Source organism: Felis catus, chromosome A2, assembly GCF_018350175.1.
Source record: "Felis catus isolate Fca126 chromosome A2, F.catus_Fca126_mat1.0, whole genome shotgun sequence".
NCBI lineage: Eukaryota > Metazoa > Chordata > Mammalia > Carnivora > Felidae > Felis > Felis catus.
This window is the reverse complement of record NC_058369.1, coordinates 130,217,229-130,238,393: the sequence shown is the minus strand read 5'-3', so window position 1 is coordinate 130,238,393 and position 21,165 is coordinate 130,217,229. Positions and strand designations below refer to the sequence as shown.

At 36.1% G+C, this 21,165-nt stretch overlaps 1 protein-coding gene across 11 annotated transcripts in view; it reads left to right on the top strand.

The window, feature by feature from the left end:
* Positions 1-21,165, top strand: part of IMMP2L (inner mitochondrial membrane peptidase subunit 2) — an 888,431-nt gene that overhangs the window by 249,806 nt on the left and 617,460 nt on the right. Inside the window, exons 5-6 of one of the 11 annotated variants that reach the window (XR_006594869.1) lie at positions 5,096-5,200; positions 5,614-7,450. The exons of 9 other annotated variants lie outside the window; for them this stretch is intronic. Coding sequence is in view for 1 of the 2 variants with exons in the window: in XM_045053278.1 (XP_044909213.1) it covers positions 5,096-5,102 (7 nt within the window). In the remaining variant the exon portion in view is untranslated. Of the gene's footprint in view, positions 1-5,095; positions 7,451-21,165 lie in introns of those variants that run through there. One more of the 11 variants, XM_045053278.1, reaches the window with a different exon arrangement.

The following is a 21,165-nucleotide window of genomic DNA, read 5'->3' as shown; positions in this document are numbered from 1 at the left end:
CAGTCTTTCTGGGATAGACCTGAAGCAAATTCATGAACACATATGATATTACTGATCCATAAATCAGTGTGCTAATTGATTAATCATCGTTCAAGTTTCGCCCTAAGGAAGTGGATTTCTTTTGGAAGCCCCAAAGCCAGCTGATCTGAGCTTCACGCTGCTGCCCGTCTGAGCTCCTGCCAAAATGCCAATCCTTTTCCAATAATCTTCCCTCCCTCTCTTTTGCTCATGACGTACTCTTGACTCCTTTTCCCTTCCCAGTTTCCCAGTCTTCCCAACCCTTGCAACTCTTTAGAGACTCCACTTCATAGCAAAACAAAACAATCTCCCAAAACAAAACAGTTTCCCCCCCTATATTCTTAGACTTGTCAAGGAGTTCTCTTAATTCTACTTCCTGTCACAACTAAAATCTGAAATCTGAGGCCACTTCCCCCAATATCAGACCTTCCCTCTCTTAGACAGTCACACTTCGAAATTCTTATTCTAAATCATCCCTTTATAGATGTCATGTAGATCATTCTTCTTTGGGCACATTGTTTTTCTTTTAAGGAGAATGGCAAGGATGGTATTTAAGTTTTCTTATTGACATTTACCTTCTATCATGCTTCTTAAAGTAACGTCTTGATTTTGGATATTGATGTACAGGTAGTTTAATCTATTTTCAGGTTTTTTTCTCAGAAAAAATATTTAATATGTAATATTTAATATGTAAATAGATGTATGCACACATATGGGTGTGTATATACATATATAAATGTACATATATTTGAGCTCGTGATATTTCTACAAATGGCTGAATGTTACATTTTGACCCTTCTCAATTCATTCTCAGGATATTAACTTCATTTCCATTTGGGATGCAATGTTTGCTGTTGTCCTCTTTCTCTACCCTACAGCCGCTAGTATATTTTTGCTTTGGAAAAAAAGCTATCTCCATAAATACTGTGGCATTTATTTGCTGTAAAAGGCTTTAGCTGCACGTTTTACTTGGACATTGATTTCTCATCATGTGACAGAAATGGCAAGGTTAGCATTTTAGGGGAGCTTCTCTTCTGTTAACAATATCTTCATCCCCTCATTAGTTTAATTCATGATAATAATCCAGACAAGCTTTGACCATTAAATCCTTTTAGGCAGCAGAGTTTCCCAAAGGCCATTCTTCGTTTTTGAATAATTAGTTTTTTCAATTCATTTTAGTGTATGAAGGTAATAGTATATGGGAATTCATTTTCTTCTGATGCTATAAACTTTCCATTAATGTATGAGATTAACTTTTATGTTTTTCTTTTCCTGTAGAGCTGACTGTTAGAGTATCCAATAGAGTATTTTGTAGTATTCAGACTAAAGCTCTTTTGGGGAGTTTGTGGTTTTAATAGGTGTTCCTTCAATTCTGTTCCTTCCATCACACCTTTTTCTTTTATTGCACGGGAAATGATGAGGTCTCTCCAAAAAGCATTTATGAAATCCCTGAAGAACCCTGGTAAAGGTACTGAGATTGATTTTTGTGTTTCTTTTTAAAAAAATACTCAAAGAAATATGAGAAGCCCATATCCTTTGGAAGCTTAATATTAAAAAAATTGTCTACCCTGTCGAAAAAATTGCCTTGTTATGCCATTATTATTTCTGACAAATAGATCAGGTAGAGTTACAAAGAACAAAAGAATTAACCTTAAGTTATTTCTCCTCAAAATTAGAAGAGAGTCTCACAGAATAATATATAGGATATTCTAACTTTGCATAGTCATGATTACAGAATTAAAATCTCAAAGCACTTTCTAGAGATAAGGAAAAGCAGTGCAGGAATAAATAATCAAGATTGGCTGCTTCCAAACAGCAACTGTATGTAAGTACCTAAAACAAGAATTGCCTTATGAGGCTGAGCTTTTTCATTTATTCAGCCAAAGATGCATTACTGTGTTTTTTTTTTTAATGTGATTTTGTCTTGAAGGAAGAACTGAGAATATATTCATACTTAAGGAGTTGCTAATACTTACTAGTTGATATAATAATGAAATAACTTATAAATAATAAATGTTTTACTTTTTAAGATTCCTATAGTCCCCTTTGAAAGAGGGGAAAAAAGGAACTTGAACTCTCAGTAGAGCTGAACAAGGCAATTAAAGGTAGAAATTTTTTAGTCAAAACAATGCATTAGGGTTTTTAAAAGTTTGTATCTTGGGTATTTATGAAATTTCAAAATTTAAAATGACATTTATATAAATCCATCTTTGACTTTCTAAAGTTTCAAGGGTGGGGGGCAAATGAGGCAGTATCATGAGCTATTTTCAGGCTAGGAGGATATAATTAAGTTTGAGAAGAAATGTAGTGAATACTGTATTTGGGGTTTAAGTCACTGAAGTAGAGTGTAAAGATACGGATGTTGTAGCCCTAGTAATTATCTCACAGATGAGTCATGTTGAGAAAATGCTCCTTAAAATCTATTCAATGTCATACCCTTTCCTGATATAGCAATATATTTGTAGGTGAGTGGAACTAGAAGTAATCAAATAAAAGGTGCTAAGTAATAGATGGTGGCAGTTGTCATAATTTCCATTAGAGAAACCAAAGAGAAGAAAAGAAAATATTTTTTATTTCAGTGCTTCTTGAGTGTGATGACGGAGTACACAAACAGCCTGGGCCTGAATTCTTGCTCTGCTGCTTAGTACAACAGGTAACCTTGGTTATGTACCTAATCTGTTTGTGCCTCAATTTCCTCATTTATAAAATGAGGACAGTAATAACAAGTCTTGGGAAAATTGTTAGGACTCAGTGAACATATTTGTATATGCGTGTGTATTCATGTGTGTCTGTGTACAGAGAGATCTTAAAATGGTGCTATATATAGGTATTAGTTGTTCTCATATCATAGTTACTATTTTCCATTCTAGACTTCATAAACACTTTAAATTTATTCCACAAATATTAATTAGGCTCCACTGTGTGCCAAGCACTACTCTAAGTACTGGGTATACCATAATGAACAAGGCAGTTTAGGACCCTGTTCTCATGGAACCCTGTTATTATATTTTAGTTTGGGAAGTCAAGATAGACAATTTGACAAGTGATAAAAATGTCATGTAATACTCACTGCTACATAGAGGATTCAAGAGGAATGATGCGATAGGTTGAGTAGTACAGGAAGGCTTTTTAAGGGAAGTGACATTTAAATTGAGAGCTGATGACAAAGAAACATTCCTGTGAATTTCTGGAGCAAGAACATTCCAGTGAAGAGTTTCTAAGATGTGCTCAGAGAACAAAGACTGATGATGGGTAGTAGGCTGGGCATGAACCCTGTGAGATACTCTCTGAGAAGGTGGATAGGATCTGGATTTGTAGGGCTCTGTGAACCTGAATAAGGAGTTAGGATACCATTTTAAGTGTGGCAGAGAGTTCTTGGAAGATTTTTAAGTGGAAGATTGATGTGACCTAATTCACACTATAAAATTTCTTATGATTAAGGTCTGCTGTAATCAAAACAATATGGTATTGGAGGAGAGAGAGACACATAGGTCAGTTGCAATGAATATGGAACCCAGAGTAGACTTGCATAGATATGCCCAAAGGTACAAAAGCAATTTAATGGAGAAAGGGAAGGCATTTCAACAAAAGGGCTCTGGAGCAATTGGACATTCACAGGTGAGATCATGAACCTTGACCTAAGCCTCACATCTTATACAAAAATTAACTCAAAATGGAGCATGGACTTAAATGTGAAGCATAAAAGTATACAAATTTCAGAAACAAAAAACAACAGGATAAGATCTTTAGAATCGAGGGCTAGGCAAAGAGTCTGACTAGACACCAAAAGCAGGATGCACAGAAGGAAAGGAAAGATTGGTAAATTTCACCTCATTTGTTTTGTAAGAGACCTTTGTTAAGAGAATGAAAACATAAGATACACATGGGGAGAAAATATTTGAAAACTGCATATCTTACCAAAAACTAGTGTCTAAAATATGTAAATAACTATTGAAACCTAACTGCAGAAAACCAAACAATCCAGTTAGAAAATAGGCAAAAAGCATGAAGAAGCATTCCACTGAAGAGGAAATACAGATGACAAATAATCACATGAGAAGATGTTCAACATCTTTAGCCATAGGAGGAAAGCAAGTTAAAACCATACTAAGTTATTACTACACGCCTATTAGAATGACGAAAATAAGAAAGTAACAACACCAGATGCTGGTGAGGATGTGAAGAAATGGGACCACTCACACTTCGCTGATGGGAATGTAAAATGATACAGTCACTCTGGAAAACAGTGTGGTAGTTTCTTAAAAGCTCTAAACATGCAGTTACCATGACATCCAGCAAGTGCATTCTTAAGCATTTATTCCAGGGATATGACAACTTACATTCATACAAAAACCTGTACAGGAATGTTCACAGCAGCTTTATTGGTAATTAGCCCAAACTGGAAACATCCCAGATGTTCTTCAAAGGTGGATGGTTAAATAAATGGTGACACATATGTACCATGTAATCCTACTCTACAATAGAAAGAGATGATACATGAAACAACTTGGCTGAATCTCCAGGGAATTATTCTGAGTGAAAGAAACCAGTCCCCAAAGGTCACATACTGAATGATTCCATGTATGTACCATTCTTGAAATGAGAAAATTATGAAATGGGGAACATGAGTGGTTGTCAGGGGTTGGAGATAGGGGGAGGAAGGAAGTAATTGTGTCCACAAAAAGGATGACGAGGAGGGATCCTTGTGGCAATGGAATCGTTCTGCACCATGACTGCTTCAATGTCAACATCCTAGTTGTGATTTTGTACTATAGTTTTGCAAGGGTACATGGCTTATGTCTGTATTATTTCTTAAAACTGCATATGAAGCTACAATTCTCTGAAAATAGCAAGTGTAAGTAAAGAGAAGAACACATTATTTTGAGTGATCAGGAGAGAATGTATAGCCTCTAGCCCTAGTTATTCTGATTTAACTGGTCAGCAGTGGGGGTCTGTCGTGTACTTTTATAAAGACCTTCAGGTGATTCTACTGTGCAGACAGAGTGGAGAAGCTCCGTAAAGCTGCAGACAAATCCCTCTGGGCTTCAGTGCCAGATGTTACCCATGCTTTCTTTAGGTTGTGATACTTGTTCCAGACTTTTGACTTTGCAAGACTGTGATGTGATCCCAGAGGACCAGTGTCACTTCCTCAACTGAGGCCACGCAGCAGAGAATGCTTGAGGTATCTATATATCTATGAATATTGTGATATTTTCCCCTTGAAAGTAAGTTTTACCTTAATGTTTTTTTTCCCCAAAGCCCTATTGAAATAATTACTTTCATTATGTTCTAGTTACTGTAATTTTTTTGATAAGGATGGAGGCACTGCTTATTCACATTTGCAGATTGCTGTTCATCCTTTTGTTTCTCTTTCTCTTTAATATGGTCCCTGGCTGGGCAATAAAATCCTACGTGTAAACAGGACATATGCGAATTTTCTTGCGTGGTAGCTGCAGGAGTCTTCAAAAAAAAAAACAACAACAACAACCAATATTTAATTCACATATGAGATTCCTCTTTAGAGTACATGCTGCTTATGATTAGAGACTACATAAATTATTACCTTATAAATAAGTTTAATACTTTATTTTCCAGGATACCTGCTTGCTTTCGTCTTTTTAAAGTAGAGAAGCATACATTTGTTTTTCCTCTGACTCAGCTACTTTTAAAGAATATTCTGGCAAAACCCCACTGGTAAAGAGATTGTATTTGCTCCTGAAAATATTCAACTCTTGTTTAATTTTCTAGTGCCTGCTTAATTAGTGTTGCATTTGGAAGATTATGTATTTGATATAGAGCTCCGCAGAACATCTACTACCTAGTAGGCATTCAGTGATTGTTAATGAATAGGATTAACAGTTGTTTGGATATCACTGCTGTGTACCAGCACTAAGGACAATCCTGTCTTCATGTAGCTTTCAGTTTTGTGTTGAGTTATATAAATATTAAGAATGATTTGAGATTTGTTATCATAATATCTCAATTATTGGACATTATGAAAACTCTAAAATTTGCTGAATCCTCGTGTTTGTATGTGTGTTTGCATGTGTATGTGTGTATAATGGTATGCTAACCTTTGCCCTCTGTCTTTGTCTCTCTTCTTTCTCATGACTCAGTCTTATCATTATACACCTGTCATTTATAGTTCTGACAGTTCAGGACAAAGAGTGAAGTCTGTAAGTTGTTTCTTGAATCAATTGTGGTCCAAATAGTTTTGCCTTTGGACTGTACTTTTCCTCCTTTATGACCTGTAGTGAACAGAATTTGTTTGCTCATGGCTGACTCTCATCATTGATCAGTTTATAGCCCCTCTTTTAGTTTAGTTTATTACTTATTTTCCTCCTGTTTCCATTCCTCTCTCTTCATTAAGTATTGATTTAATGGATATCCCTACAATTTGCTCTCCATCAGCTTATTGAGATATATGTGTATCCTTCAAAAAGGATTATTAGGTTTTATTTTTTCTATTGTTTAACCTCATATAGCATTTTTTGCATCCCAGATACGGTTTTAAGCTTTGGTCAACATTAATTCATTTAATCCTCGCAGCAACCCTGTGAGGTAGGTACTGTTATCCCTGTTGGCACAAAAAGGTTGAATAATTTACTTAATGGTACATAACTCATAGGTGTGGAGCCCGGATTGCAACGTGAACCCTTTAGCTCTAGAGTCTACACCTTTAACTATGATTAGCTGCCTCTCCATGAATACCAAGTATTGTGCTGTAAATCCTATTTGGTTCTTTCCCTTTTGTTCTTGTTGCCACGTGTACGTCAAGTTCATGACCTCTAATTGCTACCTGATACTCTGTTGTGATACCACATTTTACAAACATCAACTTTACTGAGGTATAATATACACACAATAAAATAAACTTATGTTAAATATATAATTTCCTGGGTTTTGGCAAAGGTATACATACCTGTAACTAACAACACAATCAATATATAGAACATTTCCTTCCCCTTGAGATACACGTTGGAGTCCCGTGCCACCTCAGTCCTACCCCAGGCCCAAGAAACCATTGATCTTTTTGTCACAATGGGTTAGGGAGTTTTTTCTATTTGTTTTTGTTTTTTTTTACTAGATTTTGCATAAGTGGAATCAAATAGTATGTGCTCTTTAAGCTGGCTTCTTTTGCTCAGCGTGTTTTTGAGATACATTTATGCTATTGCTTGAATTAGTAGTTCATTTGTCTTTATTACTGTGCAATTTTCCATTGAATGGATGTACCACAATTTGTTTATCCATTCATCTGTTGATGGACATTTGGATTGTTTATAGTTTTTGGCTATGGTGAATAAAGCTGGAAAGAATATTTGTACACAAGGCTTTATATGTTTTCCTTTTTTGGGGGAAAATGCCTAGGAATGGACTTTCTGGGTCTTATGATAAATGTATGTTTAACTGATAAAAAAACTTACAAAACGTTTTACAATGTTCTTGTGTCATTTTACACTTTCACTAGTAATGAGTAAGAGTTTGAGTACCTTCACATTCTTGGCAACTCTTGGGATTGTTTGTCTTTTTTTAAATAGCTTTTTCTTTTGGAATAATTATAGAATGATAGCTGCAAAAATAATACAGGAATTTCCTATATACTCTTAACCTAGTTTACCCACTATGGTAATATCTTGTGTAACCTTAGTACAGTGTCAAACCCAAGCCAGTGACATGAATGTAATTCACAGAGCTTATTTAGATTTCACTAGTTTTACACACACTGATTTCTATGTACGTGTATATGTAGTTCTATGGAATTTTATCATGTTGAGATTCATGTAACCACCACCATAATCAAGATCTAGAACTGTCCCATCACCACAAAGATTCCTCATGTTAGCCTATTACATTCACACATCCCTCTTGGCTCCCTTCCCTCACCTCTTGCTGCTTCCTTTGTGAAGGCCTTGGAAAACAGTCTCTTCACCATCTCTGTAATTTTTCATTTCAAGAATGTTATATAAATGGAATCATACAGTATATAATCTCTTGAGGTTGGCTTTTCTTTATTCAGCATAATGCCCTTAATATCCATCCAAGGTATTGTCTTATGTGTGTCATTAGTTCTTTCCTTTAAATTACTGGGTGACATGGCTGTAGCACCGTTTGTTTAACTATTTACCCATTGAAAGACATTAGGATTGTTTCCATTTTTCACTGTTACAGACATGGCTGCTGTGAACTGGAGTGTATATGCTTTTTTGCAGACATAGATTTTACTTTCTCTGGGATAAACGCCCAGTAGTGTATGTTAACTTTTCTTTTTTTCTTTTTAAAGAAACTGCCAAACTATTTTCCCGAATGGTTGTGTCTTTTTGCATTCCCACCAGCAATGTATGATTTATCCAGTTTCTCTGCATCCTTGCCAGCATTTGGCATTGCCATTATTTTTTATTTTAGCCACTCTAATAGTTGTGTAATAATATCACATTTTGGTTTTAATTTGCACTTCCTTAATGGCTAATGGTGTTGAACATCTTTGCATATGCTTATTTGCCATCTGTATATCCTCTCTGGAGAAATGTCTGTTCATGTGTTCTATTGCCAATTTTGAATCTTATCCATTCTACTGGAGTGCATTGGTATCACACTGTGGTTTTCATGTTTTTTTTTTCCCCTGATAAATTCAGATGTGAGCATCTTTTCAAGTCTCTATTGGTCATTCTTATGTATTTGTGAAGTGTCCGTCCAGAATTTTTTTGCACATTTTTATTTGTCTTAGAGAGTTATGAGAGTTATAAAAGTGATTTCTCCTGGATACCAGTGCCTTGTCAGATACATGTTTTGTAAATGTTTTCCTCTGTTGTATGGCTGGCCTTTTTCATTTTTTACATAATTTCTTTAGAGGAGTAGTTTCTAATTTTGATGAATTTAAATTTGTCCATTTTTTCTTTTATTGTTAGTGCTTTTAATTTTTTTTTTTTTTTTTTTTTTTTTTTTTAGTTTTAGAGAGGGAGAGAGAGAGAGCATGCACAAGTAGGGAGAGAGGGTCAGAGGGAGAGGGAGAGAGAGAGACAGAGACAGAGAGAGAGAGAGAGAGAAAGAGAGAGAGAGAGAATCTTAAGTAGGCTCCATGCCTAGTGGGGAACCAACATGGGGCTCCGTCCCAGGGCTCTGGGATCATGACCTGAGCCAAAATCAAGAGTCAGATGCTCAACTGATTGAGCCATCCAGGAGCCCCTATTATTAGTGCTCTTTTACATCCTTCTAACAAATCTTTGTCTACTTAGAAGCCATGAACATTTTCTCCTAGAAATTTTATAGTTGTAGGTTTTATATTTAGGTCTAAGGTCTAAAGATCCATTTGGAATTAATTTTTGTTCATGTGCCACATTTTAATCTAATTCCCTAGTGAATTAAATAGTTACTAGGTTTACTAGCATAAATAACAGTGTCGACACATTATCACACATGGCTCCATGGGGCTATGTAGAAAAGTATCTCACACAGTATATGCAAACTGTTATCCACAATAGTTATGCACATTTATATTCCTGCTAGCATGGCAGAAAAGTTCCTGTTTACTTTATTTTGACTTCTTATAAATAATTATTTACTAAGGTTTCCTTCTATTCACTTGCTCACAAACTCTGATTTCATATTATGTTGATCTCAGCATGCTTTTCTGTGACAGTCTTGTGGCTCTTTCCCATTGTAGTTATTATAATATTTTGTGGATTGGAAAATCAGTACTCTTACTTTGAACTGTGTCTAAATTATGAGTACAGAGGATGAATGAGGATGAGTGTGAAGGCCTTAGGGCTGCACCATTGGTTCAGTATGTAGGCATTATGATATGTATTTTGCCAGCTTGACCATTCTTTGATCTCCTTTTTGGTTCTCATCTTTGGTCCTTATTTTCCATGATGTTGAATTGGTGACCCCAGGTAAGTAAGATATTAATACATATAATTAAGCGCCAAATTGTATGAAGATAATATTCTAATATAGTTATGAATGCCATATAATTTTAGGTGAAAATATATATGAGCAGATGGTGAAGTGAGCAATAACTTTGGTACCTCAATACAGGTCACACCTTAAAAGTCTCTTATCTAGTAAAGGACAAAACCATCATGTTATAAATATGCCACAAACGGCTGTAATATGCAATTTGAAACTTCATGTATTATAAGAAAAACTTGTATTGAACAGATGTTTAAAGTCTTAAGGGCAGCAGTATAAACTAGTTAAATTTACATAATGATTTTATAGGCTAAAATATTAGTTATCTTCTCACTGAAAAGTCCATTCATTGTTACATAACATGTATCTGGGGTAAGAAATACCTGTACTAATCTTTACCCTGAAGTTCTGACAAAATTGTGTATGAAAATAAAATACTCCTTTTTTGTAGTTTTCTTTGCTAAGTTCTTTCAATATTATTAGTTATTAGTTATGAGTTATATGCAGGGAAGCTGTTTTTTGCATTAAATGTGGCTTGCATTGGGTGAACATTATTTTACAGTATCAGCAATGTAGTTTGAGTCTGTCCTTGACAGTTTTGGTATCAAAACTGGAATATACTGAGAAATCTTGGTTCATCTCTGGCAAGGTCTTGATAGTTTCTTTACCATGTTCGCATAAAGTGTATATTTTTTTTCCCTTCTGTTTGGTAGCTTAGTGTCTAAATTATAGAAATATCAAAAGAAAAAGAAAAAAATTCACAGCATAGAATTAGGGCTGTTACTTGCCTACAGATTTATGTGTAAGTTCAAACTTCTCTGTCTTGTTTAAAGAGAGAGAGAGGGAGACTTCTATTAAACACATTTTTTCCAACCATGTTTTCTTGATAGACAAGTTTTGTTTATTTCTAAAGCCATATACCATGCCTTCTGGTTGCCCACGACAGTTCAGGTTTATGCCTATGTTCCTGGTGTAGTTCTTGATAGTATCCCCTTTCACTCCCAAAGTGCAATATACCTTGTAATGTACATATTTCTTAAATCAGTCTACTTTCAACATCCCTGGGCTCTTGCTGACCCTGCCACCAACTAGCCATATGACTATGGGTGTAGAAAGTCATCTCAACCTCTTTTGAGTGTCTTCATGTATAAAGTGAAATAGAATGGTAGGACTAAGTGATCTCTGAATATTCTGGAAAGCTTTAAAGTTTTATTTCCAGATGCTTAGTCACTTCTGGTGTAACAGTGGTGTAGTGAAGTTGCTTTCCAAAAAAAGTTTATTATTTTCTATTTTACTATTTATGGTCCTATTCTTTTCTATGCTATTACATCCTATTAAAAGAAACTCTAGTCATCACCTGTTAAATTGATTTCATGACCAGAACTGGGTTGAGATTCATATCTTGATTCAGATATTCTTGAGTATCTGTCTTATCTGTGACACTCCGAACAGTGACTTACTTTCTGTTAGTTTCAATTTCCTTATCCACTTGTGTGAAAGATGTTGTGGGGGTTAAATGAGATAAGCCATATAAAGCACTTCATGTGGTGCCTCGTGTGTGGAAGACCTCATGGCATGTCCGTTATTCTCTATTTATGCTATAAACAGTATTTTCCTCTGCAAAGATTATATGGTATAGCATATGACTGATTAAAAGTTTTACCACATTATTCATAAATCTGGATAATCACAGATAAAATCTGGATAAAATCACAGATAAAATTATATTCCTGTAGACCAGCAATTTTGAAGTCTATCTATAGGTGCTTAGCCAAACAGTAGTTATGTTTTGTGTACTCCTGTGAAGCAAGGAACTCTGGTTTTCCAGCTGAGTTAAGATCCCCACCAAGAGGTCAAATGTCAGGGAAGTCCACAGGGAAAAGACAGTAGTTTGGAATTTCCTCCCCTGTTCTAGTTGGGATTAATTTAAATCTTTTAAAAGAAAGACAAATTGTAATCTTGTTTTTATTTAAAATAGTATATAGCCTCTTGACATTGAAACATGCATGCCTTTTTGAGACATTGGAATCCAAAATTATTTTCACAGAAAGTGAAAAGCATTAATATTTTCTTTTTTGTTGAAACAGTAAGGTATTATCTTTTCTAAAATGAAAAGTTAAATTTATATTTGAATAGTCTTTTATTATAATACTCAGTAATAACTCGGGCAAGTGGTCACATTCAGATGTTTAGTTTCTGAGTTTATTTTGCCTCTATCAGGTCTTCTGAGTTTCCCTTCTTTTCTTACCAGTGCGCCATTGCTTATGTCCCATTCTACATGTCATTGCTGCTGTCTGTCCTTCCTGAGACACAGGGCATTGAGAGGTGTATGTTGAACATGAAGTCCTTTGACTTACTGGCATGTCCAGCCTTGCGTCCTCCATATTGAGTTTCATTCTGAAGAGGAATGAACCTTCTTGACCTTTGCCATTGTGCTGCGAAAGTAGTTCAAAATGGCAAGGATGGTTGTTCCATAAAGAAGGTAAAGCAGTTAAGTACATATCAGGATTATGGTAGAGTTCATATCACTCTGTCATATTCTTTCCATTATTAACTGAATTCATTTCTCATGATTGCCTTGTGAATTAGGTTTACTAACCTCAGAAAAGTTCAATATTTGCTAAACAGTCCTGAAACTGGTAGATGGCAGAGTTGAAATTTAAGCCCAAGAGTGTCTGACTTACTTTATTTTAGGCTTATCCTGGGAAGTTTGTGAAAGTGCATTCTGAATAATACTCTGGAGATCATATTTCTTATGCTGGTGTTTTCATAGGATTTGTCAGTATCACCAAACCAGGCTAGGGTTCTAGTACTCTGCAAAAGAAAAGCAGGATTACAACTCAAAGATAATCCTGGCAAATTGGAAGAACTAGTAAATGTAAAGAGCAGAGCTCAATAGAGATATACACAGGGTAATTCACAAAAGGAGAAAAAACTAAGTGTACAAATGTAAGAATATAACATTAAGAGGTACTAGGCAATTCTCTATTTCTCCTGCAGCCGTGGTCATGACTTAATTATGGAGAATTTGGAGAGAATCCAGAGGAATCCAACAGAAAATATTAAAAGGTTTGAGAAATTTACTCTGTGATGAAAGTCTGAAGGACTGGGTTTATTTAGCCTAGAGAAGCGAAGTCTGAATAGGGACTTAATTACAGTCTTCAGGTTCAGTGAAATCATAGACACAGAGGCCATGAGTGTTTCTCAGGAGAATTGTCTTTTGACAGGCATTCTCAAATATGGTTGTTTTCTTGGTTTTCACTGCGTGTGAAAGGATATTATATGAGTGATGATGAGCAGCTGTTCTTTCTTCGCTGCAGGGGGACAAGCAAGAAAGAGCTTAAATCACCACAGGAGTGATTTAAGGAGAACTTTTCAGCTGGTGGAGATTCTTCTCTCTAAGCTCTATAAAAGTATGAGAGCACCTGTCAGAAATAAGGCTGGATGATAGGCATTTTCATGTTATAATTTTAAGCCTAGTTCAGTTTGGTTGGAACCACTTAGGCACTTTCTGAGGTACTTGTGGGCCAAAGCCCAGGAAGGTCCTGAGTTTTGAGAAAGGCAATTCAGATGATGTGAGCTGCTGTGAGCACTGGTCATCTGGCAAGTTCTGTTTTCTTTCTTAACATTTTTGGTTACTGCTCCTTAAAAACTCTCTTCGGACTGAATCTCCCCAGATTGCATACTGTTATTTGTGACTCCTCATTGCTTCTTTGTATCTAGAAAAACATTCATTTCCTTAGTAATTGGTCTCATCTAATTTTAAGAAAGGGTTGGTTTCTTTTTCTTTCTTTTTTGTTTTTTTTTAAAGTTTATTTACTTTTGGGAGAGAGAGAGAGAGAGAGAGAGAGAGAGAGAGAAAATCCCAAGCAGGCTCCACACTGTGCAAAGCCTGACCTCACGAACCATGAGGTCATGACCTGAGCTGAAAGAAAAGACGTTTAACTGACTGAGCCACTTGGGCCCTGAGGAAGCGTTTCTAATTAAAGTTACATAGTAGAGTATGGGATGCAGACAGATACCTCCTATAGGATCTTTACTTGGATTAACTACCTTCTTCCCTTCCTTCCTTCCTTTCTTCTTTTCTCCCACAAATAGCTACTGAAATCCTGCTAGGTTCTAGGCACTGGGGATATAAAACAGGCAAAAATCTCTGCCATGGAGAGGTGAATAATAATAAAAAAAACATACTTGGGGGCGCCTGGGTGGCTCAGTTGGTTAAGCGTGCAACTCTTGATTTCAGCTCAGGTCATGATCTTGTGATTTTTGAGAGTGAGCCCCACTGAACTGCCCTAACAGCATGGAGCCTGCTTGGGATTCTCTCTCTCTCTCTCTCTCTCTCTCTCTCTCTCTCTCTCTGTGTGTGTGTGTGTGTGTGTGTGTGTCTTTGTCTCTCTCTCTCTCTCTCTCTCTCTCTCTCTCTCAAATAAATAAATAAATAAATAAATAAATAAATAAATAAATAAACAAACATAAAAACAACGTAGTATATTAAATAGTGATGTGTCATTTGGGGAAAAATGAAGCATATAAAAGGAATTATACAAGATCAAACAAAGGTCAATTTGAAATATATTTGTCAGAAAGGCCTCATGTATCTAGGCATCAGAGATATTTTTGAGGTGCCCATTCTGAGCTTCTGCTGCTCTATTCCCCTTGCTTGCCAGAAACTGTAATCAGCAACTTGGCACATCATTTCTTATAGGGGTGCTGACTTCTGATATAAAGGGAGCCTGCAAGATTTAAATACTTAACTTCATTTTTTAAAAAGAAGCCCATCCATCAGGTTTTAATAAACACTAATTGTATTTTAAAATTACCTCTGAAGGCATTGAAGACATCCCAGAAATGGTACAAATAGGGCCAGAATTTAGTAAGTACATAAAACAGTCTATTTACTGCCTTCAGTGTATTTACAGGAATATTCCTCCTCACTTTATATTTTGTCTCATGTTGTGTGTTGCATGTGTGAGTGATTTTCTGCAAAGGGCACTTGGCAGTGGAGTGTCAAAGGACTCAACATCCTCACTCCCCGGCAGCCTACTTAATGCACATGATCCAGCGATAGTGGGTCAATAGCATAACCTTTATATTTGAAGAAAGCCTTTTTAAAACAAATTAAGAAAGATGTGGAATTACTGCTGTAAGTATGGGAAGTGATTGAATTACATTGTCATTTTCTTTGTAGTAGCAAGTTGGGGTAGGGAAGACATTAAGAGATAGGGCGTAGGTTACTGATTTACAGTAATGTCTAACCTAGTATAAGTTAGTAGGTGTGTTTGAATAGGGTATGACTCAATTCAAGGACCTCCCTTTGAGGTGATGGATATTAAGGGAGATTTAACTGTACTAATACTTACTATGTTCACTAATAAAATTCCAATTCAGATGGCCTTTAAAATGTAAGATCTGGGGCTGTGACAAGGTCAAAATGCTTCTGTGGGTACAGAACACTTAATGCAAAGACAAAACAGTCAAGGATAAGGAAGGTAATTATATTAAGGATTTTTTTAAAAGCATTGGAGGATGCTTTAGATTACTCTCTGGAACTCCCAAATAGTTTGGATCTCTTCCCTAAAACTCCCAGAATTGGTCTTGTGATTTGTATATCCCTTTGGAGTCACTGAAAGAATAACGTGGGATACTTGCCCAGTGTTGTAATTTCACATCCAGTTCAGTTCAACACCTTCACCATTGCTTAAACCTTGCCTCAGTATTGAAGTCCATTCAGAATTTGCCACCAACTTGTCTTTCCAGGCTTTTCCTTACTTCTTAAATAAATTCCCCAAGTCTTACTTTAAAAAAATATTTTTTTTCCCCAAGGCAAAGAGAAATAGCCTCTTGTAGAATACATAATTCCTTTTGGCGAAGTTTGGCCAACCCTACAATGACAATCTTTATTCCTACACTTACCCACAATTGGATGTGATGTCTCCTTTTTTTTGGAACTCACGTAAGCACTTTGTTTAATATACATATGTCAGTGCCTCAGAAACAGCAGTAACAACAAAAAAAAACAAGCTAAATACATACATACATACATACATACATACATACATACATACATAAACCCAAATTAAATTGCAAGGCAGTCTTCATGTGACTCTTAGGAAGTATATGGTGGGCAAATCTGATGTTTACTTGTGGAGTGAATTTGATTATTATACTTATGGAAACTTAGATTCTGTTAGGTTGACATTTATACAGTTTACATTTCTCAGCCTTATGGATGAAAATAAAATATTGCAGACTTTATAGACTTCAACACTTCCTTCTCTTGCTTTCTTGTAACTATACTTGTGTAAGAACCAGCCCAGTGATTTGTCCATCTTTGAAACTTAGGACCATTTCAAAGTCCTGGCTTCTACCCTTCACCCATGTTGGCTCTACATTTCTGGTTCTTGTGATAGGACACAGAAATCCCCCCTCCCCAACTTTTTAAAAGAATAATCATTTTTCCCCCAACACTAGACTCAAATCAGAATATCTGGCAGCTTTTAAGCTCATGGAAACTGAACAAAACTAGCAAGCAGCTTTTGCTGTTTTTCATATTCAATACCATGAAGGAAATATCTTTTTGTTTGAATAATGAAGCCTTAGCATTATTATTGTCATTATCATCATCCTCACTACTACTAACTACTATTGCTACTATTAGTATTATTTTGGTGGGGGAGTCTTGATTTTGTGGAACAGAAGACTAATTTATGTCTATTTTATGATACAGGTGCTCTCCTCTCTCTTCCATGCAATTGTGGTGCCTTAATGTAACAGTCATGGTCAAAATCAGAATCTATAAATGTTTTCCTGACACCTCAGTAAATACTTTTGGTCAAGTAAAGCAGGAATATGTTTGGAATTCCATTTTATGTCTTAATAGCTTGATTTACTACTAAGTGAGCAGGGAATATGTCACTCACATTTCTTTCCACTGAAAGAAGAGAAAAAAAGTTCTTTATTATGCTGGTATTTGGAATTTATTGCCACAAACTAGAGGTGGTGTTTAAAAAATTGTTTCTTATTTCTAATTATTGTCATTAAGAATGGTTTCATAGAACATTCTCTAAAATCAATTGCAGACATCCTTTAGCATTTTATTAGTTTGTAGCTAACAGCCACATAGAGCAAATTATCTCACTTACCTAGGGAGAGTATGTTTTGGAGCCAGTTTATCTTGAAAGGTATCTTGAAACATTACCTAATGTTAATTATTCTAAAGATGTCTTATCAAGTGTTTTCTTTTATAATATGGTGATTGGGAATGCTAACCTTAAAAATTGTGTATCCTAAAATTGTTGTGACTAGGCCCCAAGTCTCTAGGATCTAAGGCACCCAGTGATGAGTTTTGAAAAGGACCCATGACCTTTTCTGAAAGAAATCCTAGTCTCCCTCTGATAAAGAATGGGATAATATCCACATGCAGCCGTTAGGTCTTCCTGAGATGATGCAATCCTGGCTGTTGGTCAGTTGATTGGCAAAGTTCATTATGCCCTTATTGGGTCTTATTTCTTCTCAGAGACCACAGTTTCTAACTCTGTGCTACTTTATCCTTAATGAAACTCAGTCATGGTAAGTAATATTTGTGGAAGATTCCAGAGGAATATGTATTACATCCATTCTGTTAGAGATTCAATTTTTTTTTTTTACCTAATTCAAGCTAGACCATCATAGAGCTATGTTTTACTCCCCTTGAGAGTTGTTTTTACTTAGTTGTACTGTCGCATTAGGTCTTGGCCAGATGAAGGGTCATTATGCATAAACAGCCTCAGGGAAGTGATTATTGTGTTCATCACAGTGGAGTTGGTTCATGCAACACAGTGTTTGCTTTATGAACATCCATAGAAGAAAGTGCTTAAAGGTTTTATTGTCAGGGGAAGATGAACCTCAGAGCAACTGTTGCTGAGAATCCACTAACTCATGATTTTGCTATCTATCTCTAAATAAACTTCTGTTAGACTATGGTGAACTTCCTTGAGTCCATCTTGTTTCTTTTATTATTACTTTATTTTACTTCAATAGCTAGCCTTTTTAGTATGATGCCGTATTTGCAGAAGTGGTTAAAAATCTTTCAGAATGAGGTGGGGGATGAATGAAAAAATATATACAGATGAATCCTTTGAATCTTCTTCCTTGATTTTGTATTAAAGTAACATTTCTTTACCTAACCTCCCTATCAGATATGAGGTCTGTCAGGGTAAAGATTGTGTCTCTCATTTCTTTTTTTTTGTGTAGAAGTATTAAATACAGTGCTTTGCATTTAATAGGCTCTCGAATATTTTTGCATTAAATCAATATGCACTTATTGAATCAAAGTACTGTTGGGTATACAAATACCAGTAAACTATGTTGCCTAGCCTTAGGAAATTTAGTTACAGTTTGGAGAGACAGGAGAAAGGCTGTGTTAAGAGCTGACATATGCTGTGGAAGTCTTTGGGAGGGAAAAAGGAATTCTGATCTGTGGAGGTGTAGTGGTAACATAAGGTGGGTCTGGAACAACGAGTAAGACTTTACCAGGGGAAGACTGGCTTAGCATTGAAAGTTGAATTGGGTGGAACATTTATACAATTCTTGTATGCTCCAGAATCACTTTTTTTCCCTCAGGCTTCAAGGATTTTCCTTTAAGTTAGTGTTCTGAAATTTAGACAAAAAGACCTTATTGATGCCATGATTTTATAGACTTCAGTCTTCTCTGGTCCAAACTCGAGAACCTTAATCTTTGCAGTTTGTCATGGTATATTAACCTCTTCCCTTCATTTTCTGAATATGTAAAAGCTTTTATCTGGATCTTCTCATGTCCTGTTAGATATTTCCAAGGAAACCTTATTTAAGCCATGGTTTTGTAAATAATGATTTTTTAGTTTTTTTAATAATTTTTGTTTTTACTTTCTGCACAATTTGTCTTAATTAAAAAGATGCCTTTGAAGTTGTTCTTTGGGCTCTGGCATTGTATTCAAGGCCATTTGTGGTCTCCATCCTGATGACCTTTCCAGCCTTGTGTCCCTTTACTTCTTTCTCCCAAGCCACAGTTACGCTTATATACACACATATACACACATATATACACACATATATAATTTATTGTCAAATCGATTTCCATACAACACCACCCAGTGCTCATCCCAACAGGTGTTCTCCTCAATGCCCATCACCCACTTTCTCCTCTCCCCCACCTCCCCCGTCAACCCTCAGTTTGTTCTCAGCATTTAATAGTCTCTTATGGTTTGCTTCCTTTCCTCTTTGTAACTTTTATTTCCCCTCTTTCGCCTCCCCCCTGGTCTTCTGTTAAGTTTCTCAGGATTCACATAGGACTGAAAACATATGGTATCTGTCTTTCTCTGCCTGACTTATTTCACTTAGCATAATACCTTCCAGTTCCATCCATGTTGCTGCCAATGGCATGATTTCATTTTTTCTCATTGCCAAGTAGTATTCCATTGTATATATAAACCACAACTTCTTTATCCATTCATCAGTCGATGGACATTTAAGCTCTTTACATAATTTGGCTATTGTTGAAAGTACTTCTATAAACATTGGGGTACAAGTGCCCCTATGCATCAGCCCTCCTGTATCCCTTGGGTAAATTCTAGCAGTGCTATTGCTGGGTGATAGGGTAGATCTATTTTTAATTTTTTGAGAAACTTCCACAATGTTTCCAGAGTGGCTGCACCAGTTTGCATTCCATCTAACAATGCAAGAGGGTTCCCATTTCTCCACATCCTCTCCAGCATCTATAGTCTCCTGGTTTGTTCATTTTAGCCACTCTGACCGGCATGAGGTGGTACCTCAGTATGGTTTTGATTTGTATTTCCCTGATGAGGAGTGACATTGAGCATCTTTTCATGTGCCTGTTGGCCATCTGGCTATCTTCTCTAGAAAAGTTTCTATTCATGTCTTCTGCCCATTTCTTCACTGGATTATTTTTTTTTCACGTGTGGAGTTCAATGAGTTCTTTATAGATTTTAGATGCTAGCCCTTTGTATGATATGTAATTTGCAAGTATCTTTTCCCATTCTGTCAGTTGCCTTTTAGTTTTGTTGGTTGTTTCCTTTGCTGTGCAGAAGCTTTTTATCTTCATGAGGTCCCAGTAGTTCATTTTTGCTTTTAATTCCCTTGCCTTTGGGGATGTCTCAAGTAACAAATTGCTACGACTGACATCAGAGAGGCTTTTTCCTGCTTTCTCCTCTAGGGTTTTGATGGCTTCCTGTCTCACATTCAGGTCCTTCATCCATTTTGAGTTTATTTTTGTGAATGGTGTGAGAAAGTGGTCTAGTTTCATTCTTCTACAAGTTGCTGTCCAGTTCTCCCAGCACCTTTTGTTAAAGAGACTGTCTTCTTTCCATTGGATATTCTTTCCTGCTTTGTCAAAGATTAGTTGGCCATACATTTGTGGGTCCAGTTGTGGAGTCTCTATTCTGTTCCATTGGTCTATGTGTCTGTTTTTGTGCCAATACCATACTGTCTTGATGATTACAGCTTTGTAGTAGAGGCTAAAGTCTGGGATTGTGATGCCTCCAGCTTTGGTTTTCTTCTTCAATATTACTTTGGCTATTCGGGGTCTTTTGTGGTTCCATATAAACTTTAGGATTGCTTGCTCTAGCTTCGAGAAGAATGCTGGTGCAGTTTTGATTTGGAGTGCATTGAATGTGAATAGCTTTGGGTAGTATTGATATTTTAACAATATTTATTCTTCCAATCCATGAGCATGGAATGTTTTTCCATTTCTTTGTATCTTCTTCGATTTCCTTCATAAGCTTTGTATAGTTTTCAGCATACAGATCTTTTGCATCTTTGGTTAGGTTTATTCTTCAGTATTTTATGATTCTTGATGCAATTGTGAATGGGATCAGTTTTTTATTTGTCTTTTTGTTGCTTCTTTATTGGTGTATAAGAATGTAACTGATTTCTTTACAGTGATTTTGTATCCTGCGACTTTGCTGAATTCATGTATCAGTTCTAGCAGACTTTTGGTGGAGTCTTTCGGGTTTTCCATGTATAGTATCATGCCATCTGCAAAAAGTGAAAGCTTCACTTCATCTTTGCCAATTTTGATACCTTTGATTTCATTATGTTGTCTGATTGCTGATGCTAGAACTTCCAACACTATGTTAAACAACAGGGATGAGAGTGGGCACCCCTGTTGTTTTCCCGATCTCAGGGGGAAAGCTCTCAGTTTTTCCTCATTGAAGATAATATTAGCTGTGGGCTTTTCATAAATGGCTTTTATGATGTTTAAGT